The sequence below is a fragment of the Halichoerus grypus genome, chromosome 9 (genome assembly GCF_964656455.1).
Source record: "Halichoerus grypus chromosome 9, mHalGry1.hap1.1, whole genome shotgun sequence".
Classification (NCBI taxonomy): domain Eukaryota; kingdom Metazoa; phylum Chordata; class Mammalia; order Carnivora; family Phocidae; genus Halichoerus; species Halichoerus grypus.
The window spans coordinates 58602274-58617320 of record NC_135720.1 but is presented as its reverse complement, the minus strand read 5'-3'; the positions used below and the strand labels follow the sequence as shown (position 1 = coordinate 58617320).

Sequence of the window (15047 nt, the reverse complement as noted above, 5' to 3'; positions counted from 1 at the left end):
TACTTATTTACTGAACATCTACTATATCCATTGCACCATATTAGGTATTAGTATTCCATACTATAAAAAAGTACAGAATAGATGATAGTCTAATGGAACACTACTAAGATTAGAAAAGAATAACAGAGGACATGAATGAAGCCTAAGCCATTTCTTCAAAGATGAGAAGCATTTTACCAGGTGAACACAATGCGTAAAGTTATTTTAACATATAAAAAGACAGAAAAAACCAGTAAGCACTGTTGGAGAAATTAAGTTAGTTAACACTGTATATGATTAGTAGTAAAGGTTGCATATGATAGAATGGTAAGGAAATGAAAAGGTAAATTGTTTCAATTCATAAAGAAGCTTTTCTTATGTCCATTCTAAGGGATTTGATCTAAAGAGTAATATGGGAATAAAAAATGAGCTTTGCTTTTTACAAAGATCAGTCTAGTAATAGTGAAGAAGTTGAGTAAGAAAGGAAGGCTGAGGCAATAGGCTACTACAGTAATTCAGAGAGATGTTAAAAGCCTAAATTAGAGCAATGGTAAATAACAGAGAGTGAATTTAAGAATAGGGGAAAAGTAGACTTGACGGAACATGACATCTGACTACAAGGTAAAGGAAAGAATCTAGTATTCCCATCATGTTTCTATTTCAGAATTTGGGTCTAGCCTATCTTCACCACGAATTAACCATGGGATTCAGTTAACCTTCATGAGTTCTGTTACTTTACATACTAAGTGAAGGGATTGGACCGATGTTCTCTGATGTCCCTCATCAGCTTAAAATACCCATTACAATGACTAGACATTACACATGGTCTTAAATAAGTACCTTATACGACTATATTCAATTGAAATATAAGTGGTTGTTCTTCTTTCTTTATTCTTTTAATCTACCTCTTTAATACAATTACACCAAATTACCTGTGTGAAAGAGCAATATAAGAAATCACAAAAACATTTTTCCCATGAGACTAATTTTTTCAAAGCCGCTTATTTTAATTACACTTCCATTATCAGCAGTATTTTCATTCAGAACGAGTGGCTGACTACTAGTCAACTATTAGTTTCAATAAAGCTAATACTTACTCAAGTTAAACACAGCATTAAAAAGTAGATATAATAGAGCATCTGCCTAAATCAACCCTAAGGTCTTCTCTGTCATGAAAATATTCTTTTGAGAAATTACATCTCAAAATAATCAATTCCTTAAACACATCAGTGAATAGATTAGTCCCTGAGTGTAAATCAGATGTTTTGCCAACAGGCAAAACTCCTAGGATTATATTTAATAACTGATATTTAAAGCAATGATTTCTGACTTGTCAGAGATACTCAGGGAAGCTGTCTAAAGGGTACCTAATTTCTTAAAAATCTTAATTTCCACATCATTTAAATAAAGAAATAATTTAGTCATGGTACAGAATAAACTCAATATTTTAATACTGTTTTGCTAAGTATTCTGAGTTATTTTTACAACTGAACTAAAGAAGAGGAAAGACACCTTCTACAGTTTTTGAAAAAGTATTTTAGTCAGACCACCCCCTCTCCCCAATGGCCCTAACATCTTAGAAATGAAAACAGTGAAGTCCAGAAAGGTTAAGATCCTAGTCAAGTTGATGTTGGTAAACTGGAAACTATATTTTCACTACAATTTTCCAATGAATCTAACTACCTCTAGATTTCTGTATTTTTAAAATATAAAAGTGTGATTCTATGCCAAATGCTATTACAAATCTCATCAAAGTGCACTTCATTTCCCCTAGGCTTAAACAAAAAAATCCCTTACTTAATAAAGCCCTTGAACTTCAGAAGATAATGTAACTACAAAAAGATAACATGACATTCACTTTGTACTTGAACAACTTAAAACGAGGCCATTAAATTTAATATTACACTACATTACAAACCAATGATAATTAAATAATACATCAAAGTCAAAATATTTGAAAAATAAATATAAAGATTTGATGATCATAAATAAGTCAAGTATATGAGATATAACAGAAATACCCTCCCCAAAGTTAGTGTAAGGAAGAAAACTGCCAACCAGCATATGATAAAGGATCTAAATTTTTCCTCTACCAAGAAATCACCTGAGAAAACTTTTTCATTTATTTATCAAGTGAAACTTAAGGCTCTAAAACATGCCAAACACTATTCTAAGCACCAAGGATGAAGTGTTACAGAACAAGAAAAATAAGATCCTATCCTCATGAAACTTACATCCTAGTAGCAAAACACAGGCAATAAACAAACAAGGCAAATATCAGATAATGATAAACATTATGGAGAAAATGTTACTGAGGTTGTAAGATAAAAGCATGACTGGGTAACAACTGGAGACTGGATGGTCAGTGAGGGCTCCATTAAGAAAATAAGTTTTTAGCTGAGTTCAAAACAACAAGAAAGGATCTACCCACTCTAAGAGTAGGACAGAAGTACATTCTCAACATAGGGAATAACATGACCTGCACCAACTGGGACTGAAGAAGTGAGAAAAGGCCAGTGTCTCATGAAGCACAATTGGTGAGGGCAAGGATGACTCGAGATCAGAAGAAAGGTGGAGGCCAGATCTCATAGGGCCGAGTATCAGCATGAACTTTTTGGGTACAAACCTGAATCTGGAAAATTTAAAACTACAGTTGTGTTAACTATGCTTTTTAGTTATCAGAGTTTAGAAAGAGAGGCTGAATCTCAAATGAACAAACTCAGATGTTTTACCAAAGAATCATTTGTTTTATTTTGTTTTTGTTTTTAACCTTGGGAAAGTAACCTATATTAATATATAGTATCACAATCTCTATTTATAATTTCTTTCAAATATAATCAATTGACGAGAATATTAGTGTGCAACAGGAATTGAAGCAAAGTTTAGCTTCAGTGCTGCCCCTCACAAAGTGTTGGCGGGCCTCTATAAGAAATTGAGCTACATGGCTTTTAAGGTTCCTTCAAGCTACATTAAAATTTTCATTTACCCTCTCCTTATTTCAAACATAATAGTGGTTTTCAAACTCTAAATTCCTATGAATCCCTCATGAATGATTGTATAATAATTACTAATTTAATTCTGCTTCTATGACTCTATCCTGAGCTCCTAGATAGATAAGACTATCTTTTATAATTATAAATAATTGTCTGCAAACTTGAGCCTTTCTCTATATGGTATACAGTTTAAAAGGAATCTATTTTCAAACCTTAGTGGTTCTATAAAACAAAACAAAACAAAACAAAACAAAACTATACCTATCTGTTTTGCAGCCTGCAATATATCATTTAAGTCTTCATTTACAGTTTGCATTTCACTCTTCTCCAGTTTTTCATTCAAAAATTTTACTATCTTCTTCCATGTCATATCCAAATCTACAATTTGTTCATGAAGTTTGGACCGCTTCACCTAAAACAGCATAATACAGAGACATTAGTTAATGGTTTCCTCAAAGCCATCACTTACCACATATATTTTGCATTACATTATACAACGTGGCACTACCCACAAGAATTCAAAATTGCTTTTTAACTTAAGCTCTCAGAAGGAGCTTTATTTAAATGTGATTTTAAAAAATCTTGTCTGTTTAAAAGATATGTTTAAAAAAACTTTATTTTTTATAGTTTCAATCACAATGAATATTCATTATGCAATTATTTTCATACAACAAAAGAAAAAGGAACAAAGGAAAAAGTCCAACATCCAGGGGTGCCTGGCTGGCATGGTAGGTAGAGCATGTGACTCTTGATGTCGGAGTCATGAGTTTGGACCCCATGCTGGGTATGGAGCCTAGGTAAAAAAACAAAAAACAAAAAACAACTGATGAAAAGGTCCAACATCCAGATAATAACAACTGGTAATATCCCACATACTTCTTTTCCATTTTTTTTAATATAGCTTAGACCATACATATTACATACAAGTGTATATGTCATGCTTTTTGATGCAAGGTATTTAAGGAAAATCAGATTCATATTATGGGTTCAATACACTCAAATCAGTATTGTTTTCCTAAGTATGATCTTAAAACAGGTTAGGCATCCAGGAGATTCTTATCTATTCACAATCTTTTCTTGAGACTATAAATATTTCCATTCTCAAGAACTGACATAGAAAGCAATAAAAATTTTATTTCATACCATTGGCCTTGACCCATGGATTAAACTTTTTTTTAAAAATATATTTATTTATTTATTTATTTGACAGAGAGAGACACAGCGAGAGAGGGAACACAAGCAGGGGGAGTGGAAGAGGGAGAAGCAGGCTTCCCACGGAGCAGAGAGCCCGATGCGGGGCTCGATCCCAGGACCCTGGGATCATGACCTGAGCCGAAGGCAGACACTTAACGACTGAGCCACCCAGGCGCCCCGACCCATGGATTAAACTTCATGAAGCCCTCTGACCAAATAAAAAAGTAGTGGATTAGACAGAAAACTGTAATTTTCATCTTGGTTTGTAGTGATGATATTGCATAATTCATTATTATTTCCCTGCCTCAGTCTTCTAATTTAAAATGTTAATTAATGCTAATTAATCTGGGCTTAGGGGTAAGAAAATGGACAAATGTAGAAATGAAATAAGATTAGCCATAGGAGCACCTGGCTGGCTTAGTCAGAGGAGCATGCGACTCTTGGTCTTGGGATCATGAGTTCGATCCCCACACTGAATGTAGAGATTACTAAAACAAACAAACAAACAAACAAACAAAAAATTGGCCATAAATTGAATTAAACTGTTTCAATGGGTTATAGGCACAAAAAGGTTCAGCTTACTTTTCCCTCTTTTATATTGTTGGACATATCTCCAAGATAAAAAGTTACACTAAAATGAGGCTCATTAGAGGGTGTCTGGATGGCTCAGTCAGTTGAGCATCCAACTCTTCGTTTCAGCTCAGGTCATGGTCTCAAGGTTGTGAGATTGAGCCCCACACTGGGCTCCGTGTTGGGCTCCATGCTGGGCTCTGCAATGGGCATGGAGCCTGCTTAAGATTTTATTTTTTTAAGATGTATTTATTTATTTGAGAGAGAGAGAGAGAGAGACAGCATGAGAGGGAGGGGCAGAGGGAGAGAGAGAGAGAATCTCAAGCAGACTCTGTGCTAGGCACAGAGCCCAATGTGGCACTCAATCCCAGGACCCTGAGATCATGACCTGAGCGGAAACCAAGAGTTGGATGCTTAACAGACTGTGCCACCCAGGCACCCCTGCTTAAGATTCTCTTTCTCCCTCTCCCTCCACCCTTCCCCCCTCCCCTGCTCCCTCTCTCTTTAAAAAAAAAAAAAAAAAGAGAGAGAGAGAGAGAGAAAATAATAAAATAAGGCTCATTAGATCTGCCACTTTCCTTAGGAAAAAAAGAAGTGTCTAAAAGTCTATAAGAATAAGTGAAATGACATGAAATAAGCATGTAGTCCTTATACATTTTCAAATTTTAAAATCTTCTGTTGTATATCTAATACTTGTTTTACAAGTAACTTGCAAAAGGGGCTTTGGTTAAGTGAGGAGAGAAAACAATTCAAGTTTAAGATAGTAATATTAATTAACTGTATAGACTATACCTTTATTTTAATTGCCATGAAAATGCAAACAGCTCCCACTGTAAAGAAGGTCAACTGTTTTCTGTAGCAAAACTGTATCACTGTTAGAGGAAAAATCTATCTAAAGATTATTAACAAATCTTCTAGTATCTATCATTAAATGAAGGCATTGATTCTAAAACTGCATAAGGACTGTGCGCAATAAAATTCCAACCTATTAGAAAACAACATTAATATTCTACAATAGAGTCAAATAAAGAGTCATCAAAATGACTTGTTTTTTAAAAAACAACATAGGGTCAGTTCCTTCATATATATATTATAGAGCTCACACATTCATATATACAGTTTATATATCTTCAGGCCTATAAAGTCCACAACCAATTATAAGGACCAGACCAAAGTCAATTATGAGATCAGCTACTGATTTTAAGACATTAATATTCATACTTTCCATGTTATGGTAAAGACATTATTTCTGTCCACTTGATAAAAATTTTACCAGAGACCCATAAACTTACTCAGATGATCCAGAGTTAAATTACTGGATTAAATTACAAAATTAACTGTGGCAGAAATCTTAGCAACAAAAACTAACAAAGAATTCTCTATCATAGTTCTGATTATTCTCTTTGACAATACAGTCATAGGTGCTTAAGGTAAGTATGTTCATAGGAAACATCATTACCCATTCCCTTTCCTGGTGTAACACTAAACAAGAGAAAACTTACCACTTTAAGTACACAAAACTGAAAAAAAGAATGTCAATTATCTGCTTCCATTGTACATTTATAATGTTTTCATCTAAAAAGTTTACCTTTAAGTCAGCCACTTCTTCATTATAATTATCTTGCTTGGTGACATTTGAAAAGGAGCGCAAAGCTCCTGTGAGACGGGGTAAAGCCATCTATTATTCTCAGTGATCTGTACAAGGAGAAACCTGGAACTGAAACAAAACAAGATGATATTTATCTGCTGGGAGGAGGCTGGAGAAGTAATCAAATTCAACAAATTAACCTGTACAAGAGAAGAGAAAAACCAATTAGTTAAAACGCAATTGCCACCAATGTTGAAAAATTCTCCTGACACATTTTTTACCCATGAAGTTTTTTAATAACCACACTGACTATGGCTGAAGAAAGGAAAAAGAAACACAAAAACACCTGTTTGTGGGTACTACTATAACATCCCTTCAAAATGAGTTTTACAGATCCCCAAGGACAAGTCTCCAATACTGTCTTACCACTGCCAGTCACATTGGAAGACATGAAAGCACTTTCCCATCTTTTCTCCAATTTTGTTTTATGCTCACTGATATCATCTCACATTATCCTTTACTTTCAGAGTCTCACCGGCTTTTTCTCTTCTTGAAGTATCAAGCACGTTTCCATCTAAATGCATTTGCATTAAGGGTTCCCTGTTTAAAATGCTCTTCTGATGTTCATATAACTGACTCCTTGACACAAGATACTTCCTGAGATGGGACTTTCTTGACTACTCAATCTAAGACAGAACAGCTACCCACTTCCTATCTCTCAAAGCACAAAATTTCAATTCTCCTTATACTAATTAATATTTGACATATTCCTGTTTATTTATGTGTTGTCTCGCTTCTTGACAAAAAAAGATTTCACTGCTGTGTCCTAGCAAATAGAACAGTCTGGGAATACTTTGGATAGTTGATAATTATTTGGTAAATAATGAAAGAAAGAAAAATGGAGAAAAGGAGATAATGGTAACAGAGAGACTTAAGAACAGAAGGAAAAAATTAAAGCAGCTGGGGAAGGGGAGAAAGATGTCAGATGATCTGATCTCCCTGTTTACATGCTGACAAATAAACAACTAAACCTTCTGGCAAACAGACTAATAATATTGACTGTAAGGGGTCTTTATCTATGAAACACTGTTGGAGCATCATCCTGGATTAAGATTGCTTATTATAACAAAACTATAATCTACAGGTTTATAAGGCATGGCTCCCTGGACAATGTCACAAAAAGTATATAAGTCTCTAGGACAGTTCTCAGGGATGGTTTTGCCTCACATGGGATAGTTGGCAATATCTGGTGACATTTTGAGTTATCACAACTGGAGAGTGGGGAGTATGACTGGCTTCTGGTAGGTAGAGGCCAGTGATGCTGCTAAATATCCTATAATGCACAGGACAGTCTCCCCACAACAAAGAATTATCTAGCCCCAAATGTAAATAGTGCAGAGTTTATGAGATACCACTCAAGAGTCTGAAATAGAGGTTTTTATAATCCAGAGACTTCCTACAGTCCTCAATTAAGAGACCCCATTGATTACGTTGGGCCAAAGAGCATGTGTCCAATGTGGGAAAGAAAGAACCAGGGGGGCCGTATAGAATATTTCAGACCACACCCTGATTCTGCTCTTCTTCATTGTTTATATCCTTGAAGTTATCACAAAGTTTAATACTTGGAAAAATCTCTGAGTCCTATATTAGAATAATTACATATAAAATAACTGAAATGTTTAACAAAATAAGAGAGAATTTAAAAATAATGAAGAATAAGAAATGACAAAGCAAATTTGAAAATATAACTTTTAAAAATAAAAATATAGGGCGCCTGGGTGGCTCAGTTGGTTAAGTGACTGCCTTCGGCTCAGGTCATGATCCTGGAGTCCCGGGATCAAGTCCCACATCGGGCTCCCTGCTCAGCGGGGAGTCTGCTTCTCCCTCTGACCCTCTCATGCTCTATCTCATTCTCTCTCTCAAATAAATAAATAAAATCTTTAAAAAAAAAAAAAAAAGACTAAAAAAAAAAATAAAAATAAAAATATATATTTATTAAATTTAAAAACAATCAATGGAAGGGTTAAAGAATAGATTAGATGCAGCTAAAGAGAAAAGCAGTGACCTGAAATAAAGACCTGAAGAATAACCCAGTATGCTGTCACAAATAAACAAAGTATAGATTAAGAAAGACAAAGAGGAAGAAGTCCAAATATATCAAAATTCACAGTAAGTGTAAATGAATTAAACTTAACACTCAAAAGATTGACAGAATTACTAAACAGCAATCAAGTGAACATTAGAGTTACACCTAAAACACAGGACAATGAAAGTTTGTATTGAATAAGATCTTCCTGTAAATAATAACCAAAAGTAGCTGGTGGCTTTACCAAAAATATCAAATCAGACAAAACAGACTTTAAAACAAAAGTTATTATAAAGGATTTAAAAAAAAAAATCCCTCTCTACATAATAATAAAAATTACATCTCACTAAGAAAATATAAAAATTTTCAATTTGCATGCTCTGATGAAAGAGCCTTAAAATAAATTAAAACAAATAGAACTCCAGAAGAAAGTCACAAGTCCAAGATCAGTGAAAGTTCAATATTTGATTATTGAGAGGTCAAACCAACACCCCCAAAAATTCAGTAAAGTTATATAGGGTTGAGCAGTGAAACTAGTAAGTTTAACTTAATGAACATATACAGAAATCTGCACCTAATGATTAGAAAATACATATTCTTCACAAGTACATTTATAAAAGTTTAATGAAGTAGTCTGTGTATAGTAGGCCATAAAGCAAATTTCAACAAATTTCAAAGAATAAGTACCATACAGATCAGGGGTCAACATACTTTTCCTGCAGAAAGAGAGAGTAAATATTTCAGATTTGGGAGGCCACATGCAGACTTTGTCACATATTTTGGTGTTTGTTTTTGCTTTTGTTTTATTTTTTTATTTTATTTATTTGACACAGAGAGAGCGAGAGAGAGAGAGAGAGAGAGAGAGAGAACAAGAACAAGCAGGGAGAACGGCAGACAGGGGAGAAGCAGGCTCCCCACTGAGCAAGGAGCCAGATGTGGGGCTCCATCCCAGAACCCTGGGATCATGACCTGAGCCAAAGGCAGCCGCTTAACTGACTGAGCCAGCCAGGTGTCCCTTTGCTTTTGTTTTAAACAACACTTTAAAAGTATAAAACTACTATTGGGCTCCAGGTGACCAAATTAGTTTGCTGACCCCTGATATAGATCCTATTTTCTGAGCAAAATACAATTAGATTAGAAATCGGAAACAACAAAGATAAAGTAAAAAAACACAAATGATTGCATTGCAAATCAATAAGGAAATGGTATGAAAATGGCTGGGAAAAAATTTGGATGCCCTATATCACACCAAAGAATTTTAGTCAGGAAAGTAAAATGACCTAATTTGCAAATAAACACCCTAGCTAGCTGACTTTAAATTTCAACTACTCATTGGGAGCGAACTTAGGAGAGCATTTCTGGGAACAAAATGACTCAGGGAATCATATCTGGATTTTTCTAACACTGGGTAAATACTGTCTGGAGAATCTGGAAGAAGAAATGAAAGCAACAGTCAATAGACAGCACAGAACAGAGATTCTCTATGCATCAGTCACCTAGCTAAAACTAAGCCCCTGCCTCTACTCCTCATCCCCAATTTTGACTCAGTAGATCAGATGGCACTGAGATGGGGCATAAGAATTTTACATTTCCAACAAGTGAAGGTCAAAGACCGCACTCTGAGAACAACTGTCTTAGGGATATTATCTTTTATTCTTAAATCACCATTCAATTTTGTCTCAAATCAATAGTAATTAAGGAGTTTCCACCTACTAAGAATTCAGTGACCTGAGTTTAAGTGAACAATCTGCTTTCTAGGAGTCTTTCTCAAACAGGGTCTGTGAGAGAATTAAGTCTTAACTGAAAGTGACTTGAGTGGCTTTTTTCTCAATTCTCCCAAGGATAGAACACAGAGTTACTATTATCCATGCAGGAGAAATAAGGCACACAACAAACAATGCCTTTGGGGACTGGGGTTTAAATTCTCTATCTAGATTAAGAGACTATAAAGATAGGCATTCTATTCATAATGTTTGACATTAACCCAGAAGTCTTTAAAGGTCTTGACAGAAAAATGAATATATTCGGCCTCAGAACCTGCCTTTTACCACATAAGTTAGTGTTTTCAAAATGCAACATCATAACAAAAGATATATGATACATGGAATATTCTGCTACATGGAATATTCTGCCTCAGGTATGTTTTATGAATAAAAGGGGTATTTGGGACCACTACTTCCATCATTTTGACATAACCCACTATAATCTCCTGAATCCCCTGTCCTTCTCAAAAAAGAGCAGGGCATGAGAATAAAAATGGATGAAGTCTAATTCACAAACCTAACAAATCCTAACAAGATAATACACCCAATCTCTAAGAAGAGATCTAACAGCAGGGCCTGGTAATGAGATCACACTGTTGTTACAGGAGGAAACTTTAAAACTCCGAGGTCTCATCAAAATGACCAATATTAACTACACTTGTCAAGAAAATGAAGTAACCTATACTACTTGATTTTCTAATTTAGTTTTATCTGTTTTCCTTCCTCAGGTTGAATACTAACACTTCAAAAATGTAATAGCTCATTTGCTCATGATGACCTGTAAATCATTTATTCACAAATATTTGAGTTTCTCTGATTTACCAAGAACCGTCAGACACTGGGTATAAATAAGATTTACAGAATTCTGCTCTTCAAAACTCACTGTACTTTGTACCAGTAAAAAGATCACTAACACTTAAAGTTATCTAAAATGTACAAAGGTCAAAATGAGAAAACAAATTTTACATCTTGGTCATTTATTTAATCAGGAAATATCTATAGATCACCAACGATACATTAGACACATTGTGAGGCTCTAAAGATTAAAAAAAATACATTTCGGGTTATGACTGCACTTGCTCTGAATAACAAGCTTACAGTATGGCTAAGAAGAGTTATAATAAAACTGTAGGAAGACAGAGGTGGAATATCTAAGAGAGTGAGAAGGAAGGTAGATAAGGACAGAAGCTGAGATCTACAGGACTTGAAAGAGTTGCCTGGTAAAGAAAAGGTAAGGGTATGAGGAGAAAACTAAAATAACAGACTTACTGCTTAAAAGAAAAACCCTATATAATGTACACTTGGAGACCCATGGATCTAAGCACTTTTTTCCTGACAATCAGAGTCATTGAAAAAAAATTAACATACTGTAGAAAAATTACTCAGGTTTAAGTTTGGTGAACAGATTAAAGGTGGGTCAAACTAGAGGCTAGCAGAACAGACACATGAAAAAGTGCTCAACATCGCTCGGCATCAGGGAAATCCAAATCAAAACCTCAATGAGATACCACCTCACACCAGTCAGAATGGCTAAAATTAAAAGTCAGGAAACAACAGATGTTGGCGAGGATGCGGAGAAGGGGGAACCCTCCTACACTGCTGGTGGAAATGCAAGCTGGTGCAGCCACTCTGGAAAACAGTATGGAGGTTCCTCAAAAAGTTGAAAATAGAGCTACCAGACAACCCAGCAATTGCACTACTGGCCATTTACCCCAAAGATACAAATGTAGGGATCCAAAGGGGTACGTGCACCCCGATGTTTATAGCAGCAATGTCCACAATAGCCAAACTATGGAAACAACCAAGATGTCCATCAACAGATGAATGGATAAAGAAGATGTGGTATATATATACAATGGAATATCATGTAGCCATCAAAAGGAATGACATCTTGCCATTTGCAGCGACGTGGATGGAACTGGAGGGTATTATGCTGAGCGAAATAAGTCAATCAGAGAAAGACATGTATCATATGATCTCACTGATATGAGGAATTTTTAATCTCAGGAAACAAACTGATGTTGCTGGAATGGTGGGGGATGGGAGGGATGGGGTGGCTGGGTGACAGACATTGGGGAGGGTATGTGCTATGGTGAGTGCTGTGAATTGTGTAAGACTGTTGAATCACAGACCTGTACCTCTGAACAAGTAATACATTATATCTTAAAAAAAAAAAAAAAGAAGATAGCAGTAAGGGAAAAATGAAGGAGGGGAAATCGGAGGGGGAGATGAACCATGAGAGACTATGGACTCTGAGAAACAAACTGAGGGTTCTAGAGGGGATGCGGTGGGGGGATGGGTTAGCCTGGTGATGGGTATTAAAGAGGGCATGTACTGAATGGAGCACTGGGTGTTATACACACATAATGAATCATGGAACACTACATCAAAAACTAATGATGTAATGTATGGTGATTACCATAACATAATAATAAAAAAAAAAACTACAGGCCAGCAAACCAGTTGGAAAGTTATTTATTACAGTAAACCAGATGAAAGATAAAGAGGGTGGAATTGAGGCAAGAAAAAGCAGAAGATGGATTTGAGAGATACTCATATTTGAAAGATAGAATGGGTGGGATAGCCTGTGAAGATGAAGGGGAAAGAAGCAGAACACCCAAATTTTTGATTTAGGAGAGGTAGAATGGTGGCGTATATATGTCTAGATGGCATACAGGAAGAGGAAAGATGACTGATTAATTCTGCTTTGGAAAGTTTTGATCATGTGCCATCAAGTAAGATAATCAGTTTTGGATTCCCTATGAAAGGTGTGGGCTGGAAATAGAGAATTCAGTGTTATCACTTCAAGGTAGTTAAAACCATGAGTGAACACATTGCTTTAAGTCAAATATAAATAAACCTGTGGACTTTCTCCCTAAGAAAACAGACATACACATATATAAATATTTTGTACTTCATTTCAGAAGCCACATGGATACCATGGAACCAATCCACATGAACCTCTAAAAACCTCTTTGAGAGTAGACAGTAAAGGGCCAAGAACAGAATCCTAAGAAAGAGATCAGCAAAGAGTTGTCATATGATAAAAGTGTTACCACAAGAAAAGAGAATGTTTCAAATGCTGTTACAGAGTTCACAGTATTTGGCCACTCTCAGGTCTTGGGTGAGTTTAGCACACATACTTTAAAAAAAAAACTGGGGGAGAAAGCAAATTTCAGTGGGTTGAAGGATAAATGAAAGGGAGAAAATGAGGAAATAAAATGGGTACAAGCTATTTTTTCAAGGAACCTGGCCGAGAAGAAAAGGAGAAAGGGCAAGAAATAGTAAAATACATTGGGTCAAGAGTTTCTGAAATACAGGAGAGAGTTGAGCACAATTCCATAACCAGGGGAGAGACAGAAGAGAGAGGGAAACGCTGAATAATCAGAAGGCTATGACTAAGGGAGTAGAGTCCCTGAGACTATAGGAAAGAATGAGAATAAAAGCATGAGGTAGAGATAAGACTGCTAGCAGGAAGAGCAGGGAGGGATGGATACTTGGAAATGCAGATATGTTTGTAACATGGTGAAGCAGAAAGTGAATGAGGAGAGAAAAAGGTGGTGAAAGTGAATTCCACCAAAATGACTCTTATTTTCTTTGAGATCTGCTGAAACTATTCAAAAGACAATGAGAAAAAATTTTTGAAGACAGAGGCAAAAGTGTGATCTCAACACCTAAAGGAACAAAGGTTGGTATGATCTAGGGTTGAGGTTTTATAACATAGGGACAGTAGTAGTAGGACAATGGAGCCTAAATGATGAGAATAATTAAGTTTTGGATTTGAGGTCCAAACAAAAGGAAAAGACGTTCAAGTTGGAGGTCTTAAAGACACATCATAATGTTCACGGTTAAAATTTCTGGTTTAGGGCACCTGGGTGGCTCAGTAGGTTAAGCGACTGCCTTCGGCTCAGGTCATGATCCTGGAGTCCAGGATCAAGTCCGCATCCGGCTCCCTGCTCAGCAGGGAGTCTGCTTCTCCCTCTGACCCTCCCCGCTCTCATGTGCTCTCTCTCTCTCTCATTCTCTCTCTCTCAAATAAATAAAATCGTAAAAAAAAAAAAACAAAATAAAATTTCTGGTTTATAAGACTACAGTGAATACACATTAAGATAAACTGTCCTATGTAGCAGTTACCTCAGTAATTTTTATCCCTTATTTAGTATGACCTACTAAATGGCAAATGAATGAAAAAATTCCTTTAATAATAAATCTTAACACCTCAGCATATAATTTATAAAAGACTAAAACCCAAGACTATTTTTATTGGCCAGAAGTGGCCACCTCTGATTATCTGAATGAATCTTCAGAATGTTGATTAGATATACATACAGATAAAAAAGAAAGGGTCTTGAAGAAATTAATTGCCCTTTTAAACATTCAAAGAGGGAAGAAAAAAATCTGACAGGAATATATTTCCCTTTGTGAAATGATATTAACCAATAACCACTGGGCTAGAATTCTAGTACACATTATTCTGAAATACCACATAGCAGGTTTAAGATCCTTCATATTTCAAATCTGTGTTTCGAAACTCTTAAAAGGGGTCTGACTGCTTGACAGTAACTTTAGGAAAATATAGTTACTGTGTTTTTCATTATAAACAAATAACAAAATCTCCAAAACAGCCAAACTATATTTCCTAACGAACATAAAGTCAACAATTAGCTGTTGGCAATCATGGATGCTAGAGAATTATTGGGGGGCGGGGAGTCAAAGTGATATAATGTAGGTGAGGGATAAAAACACTGGAATGATGGGAGTAGGTTGTGAATGGAGTAAAATTAGAATTTAAGATTTCAATACTTAAAATAGAATTATATGCCCACAAACCAGATCTTGAAAAATAAACTGGAATATTTATATTTTACTTCTAA

At 35.5% G+C, this 15047-nt stretch overlaps 1 protein-coding gene across 2 annotated transcripts in view; it reads right to left on the bottom strand.

The window, feature by feature from the left end:
• Positions 1 to 15047, bottom strand: part of ASCC3 (activating signal cointegrator 1 complex subunit 3) — a 359389-nt gene that overhangs the window by 333548 nt on the left and 10794 nt on the right. For both annotated transcript variants that reach the window (XM_078054943.1, XM_078054942.1), the window contains 2 exons: positions 6325 to 6453; positions 3234 to 3384 (listed from right to left, as the gene is read on the bottom strand). In XM_078054943.1, the coding sequence (XP_077911069.1) occupies positions 3234 to 3384; positions 6325 to 6414 (241 nt within the window). In that variant the 5' untranslated portion in view covers positions 6415 to 6453. The remainder of the gene's footprint in view (positions 1 to 3233; positions 3385 to 6324; positions 6454 to 15047) is intronic.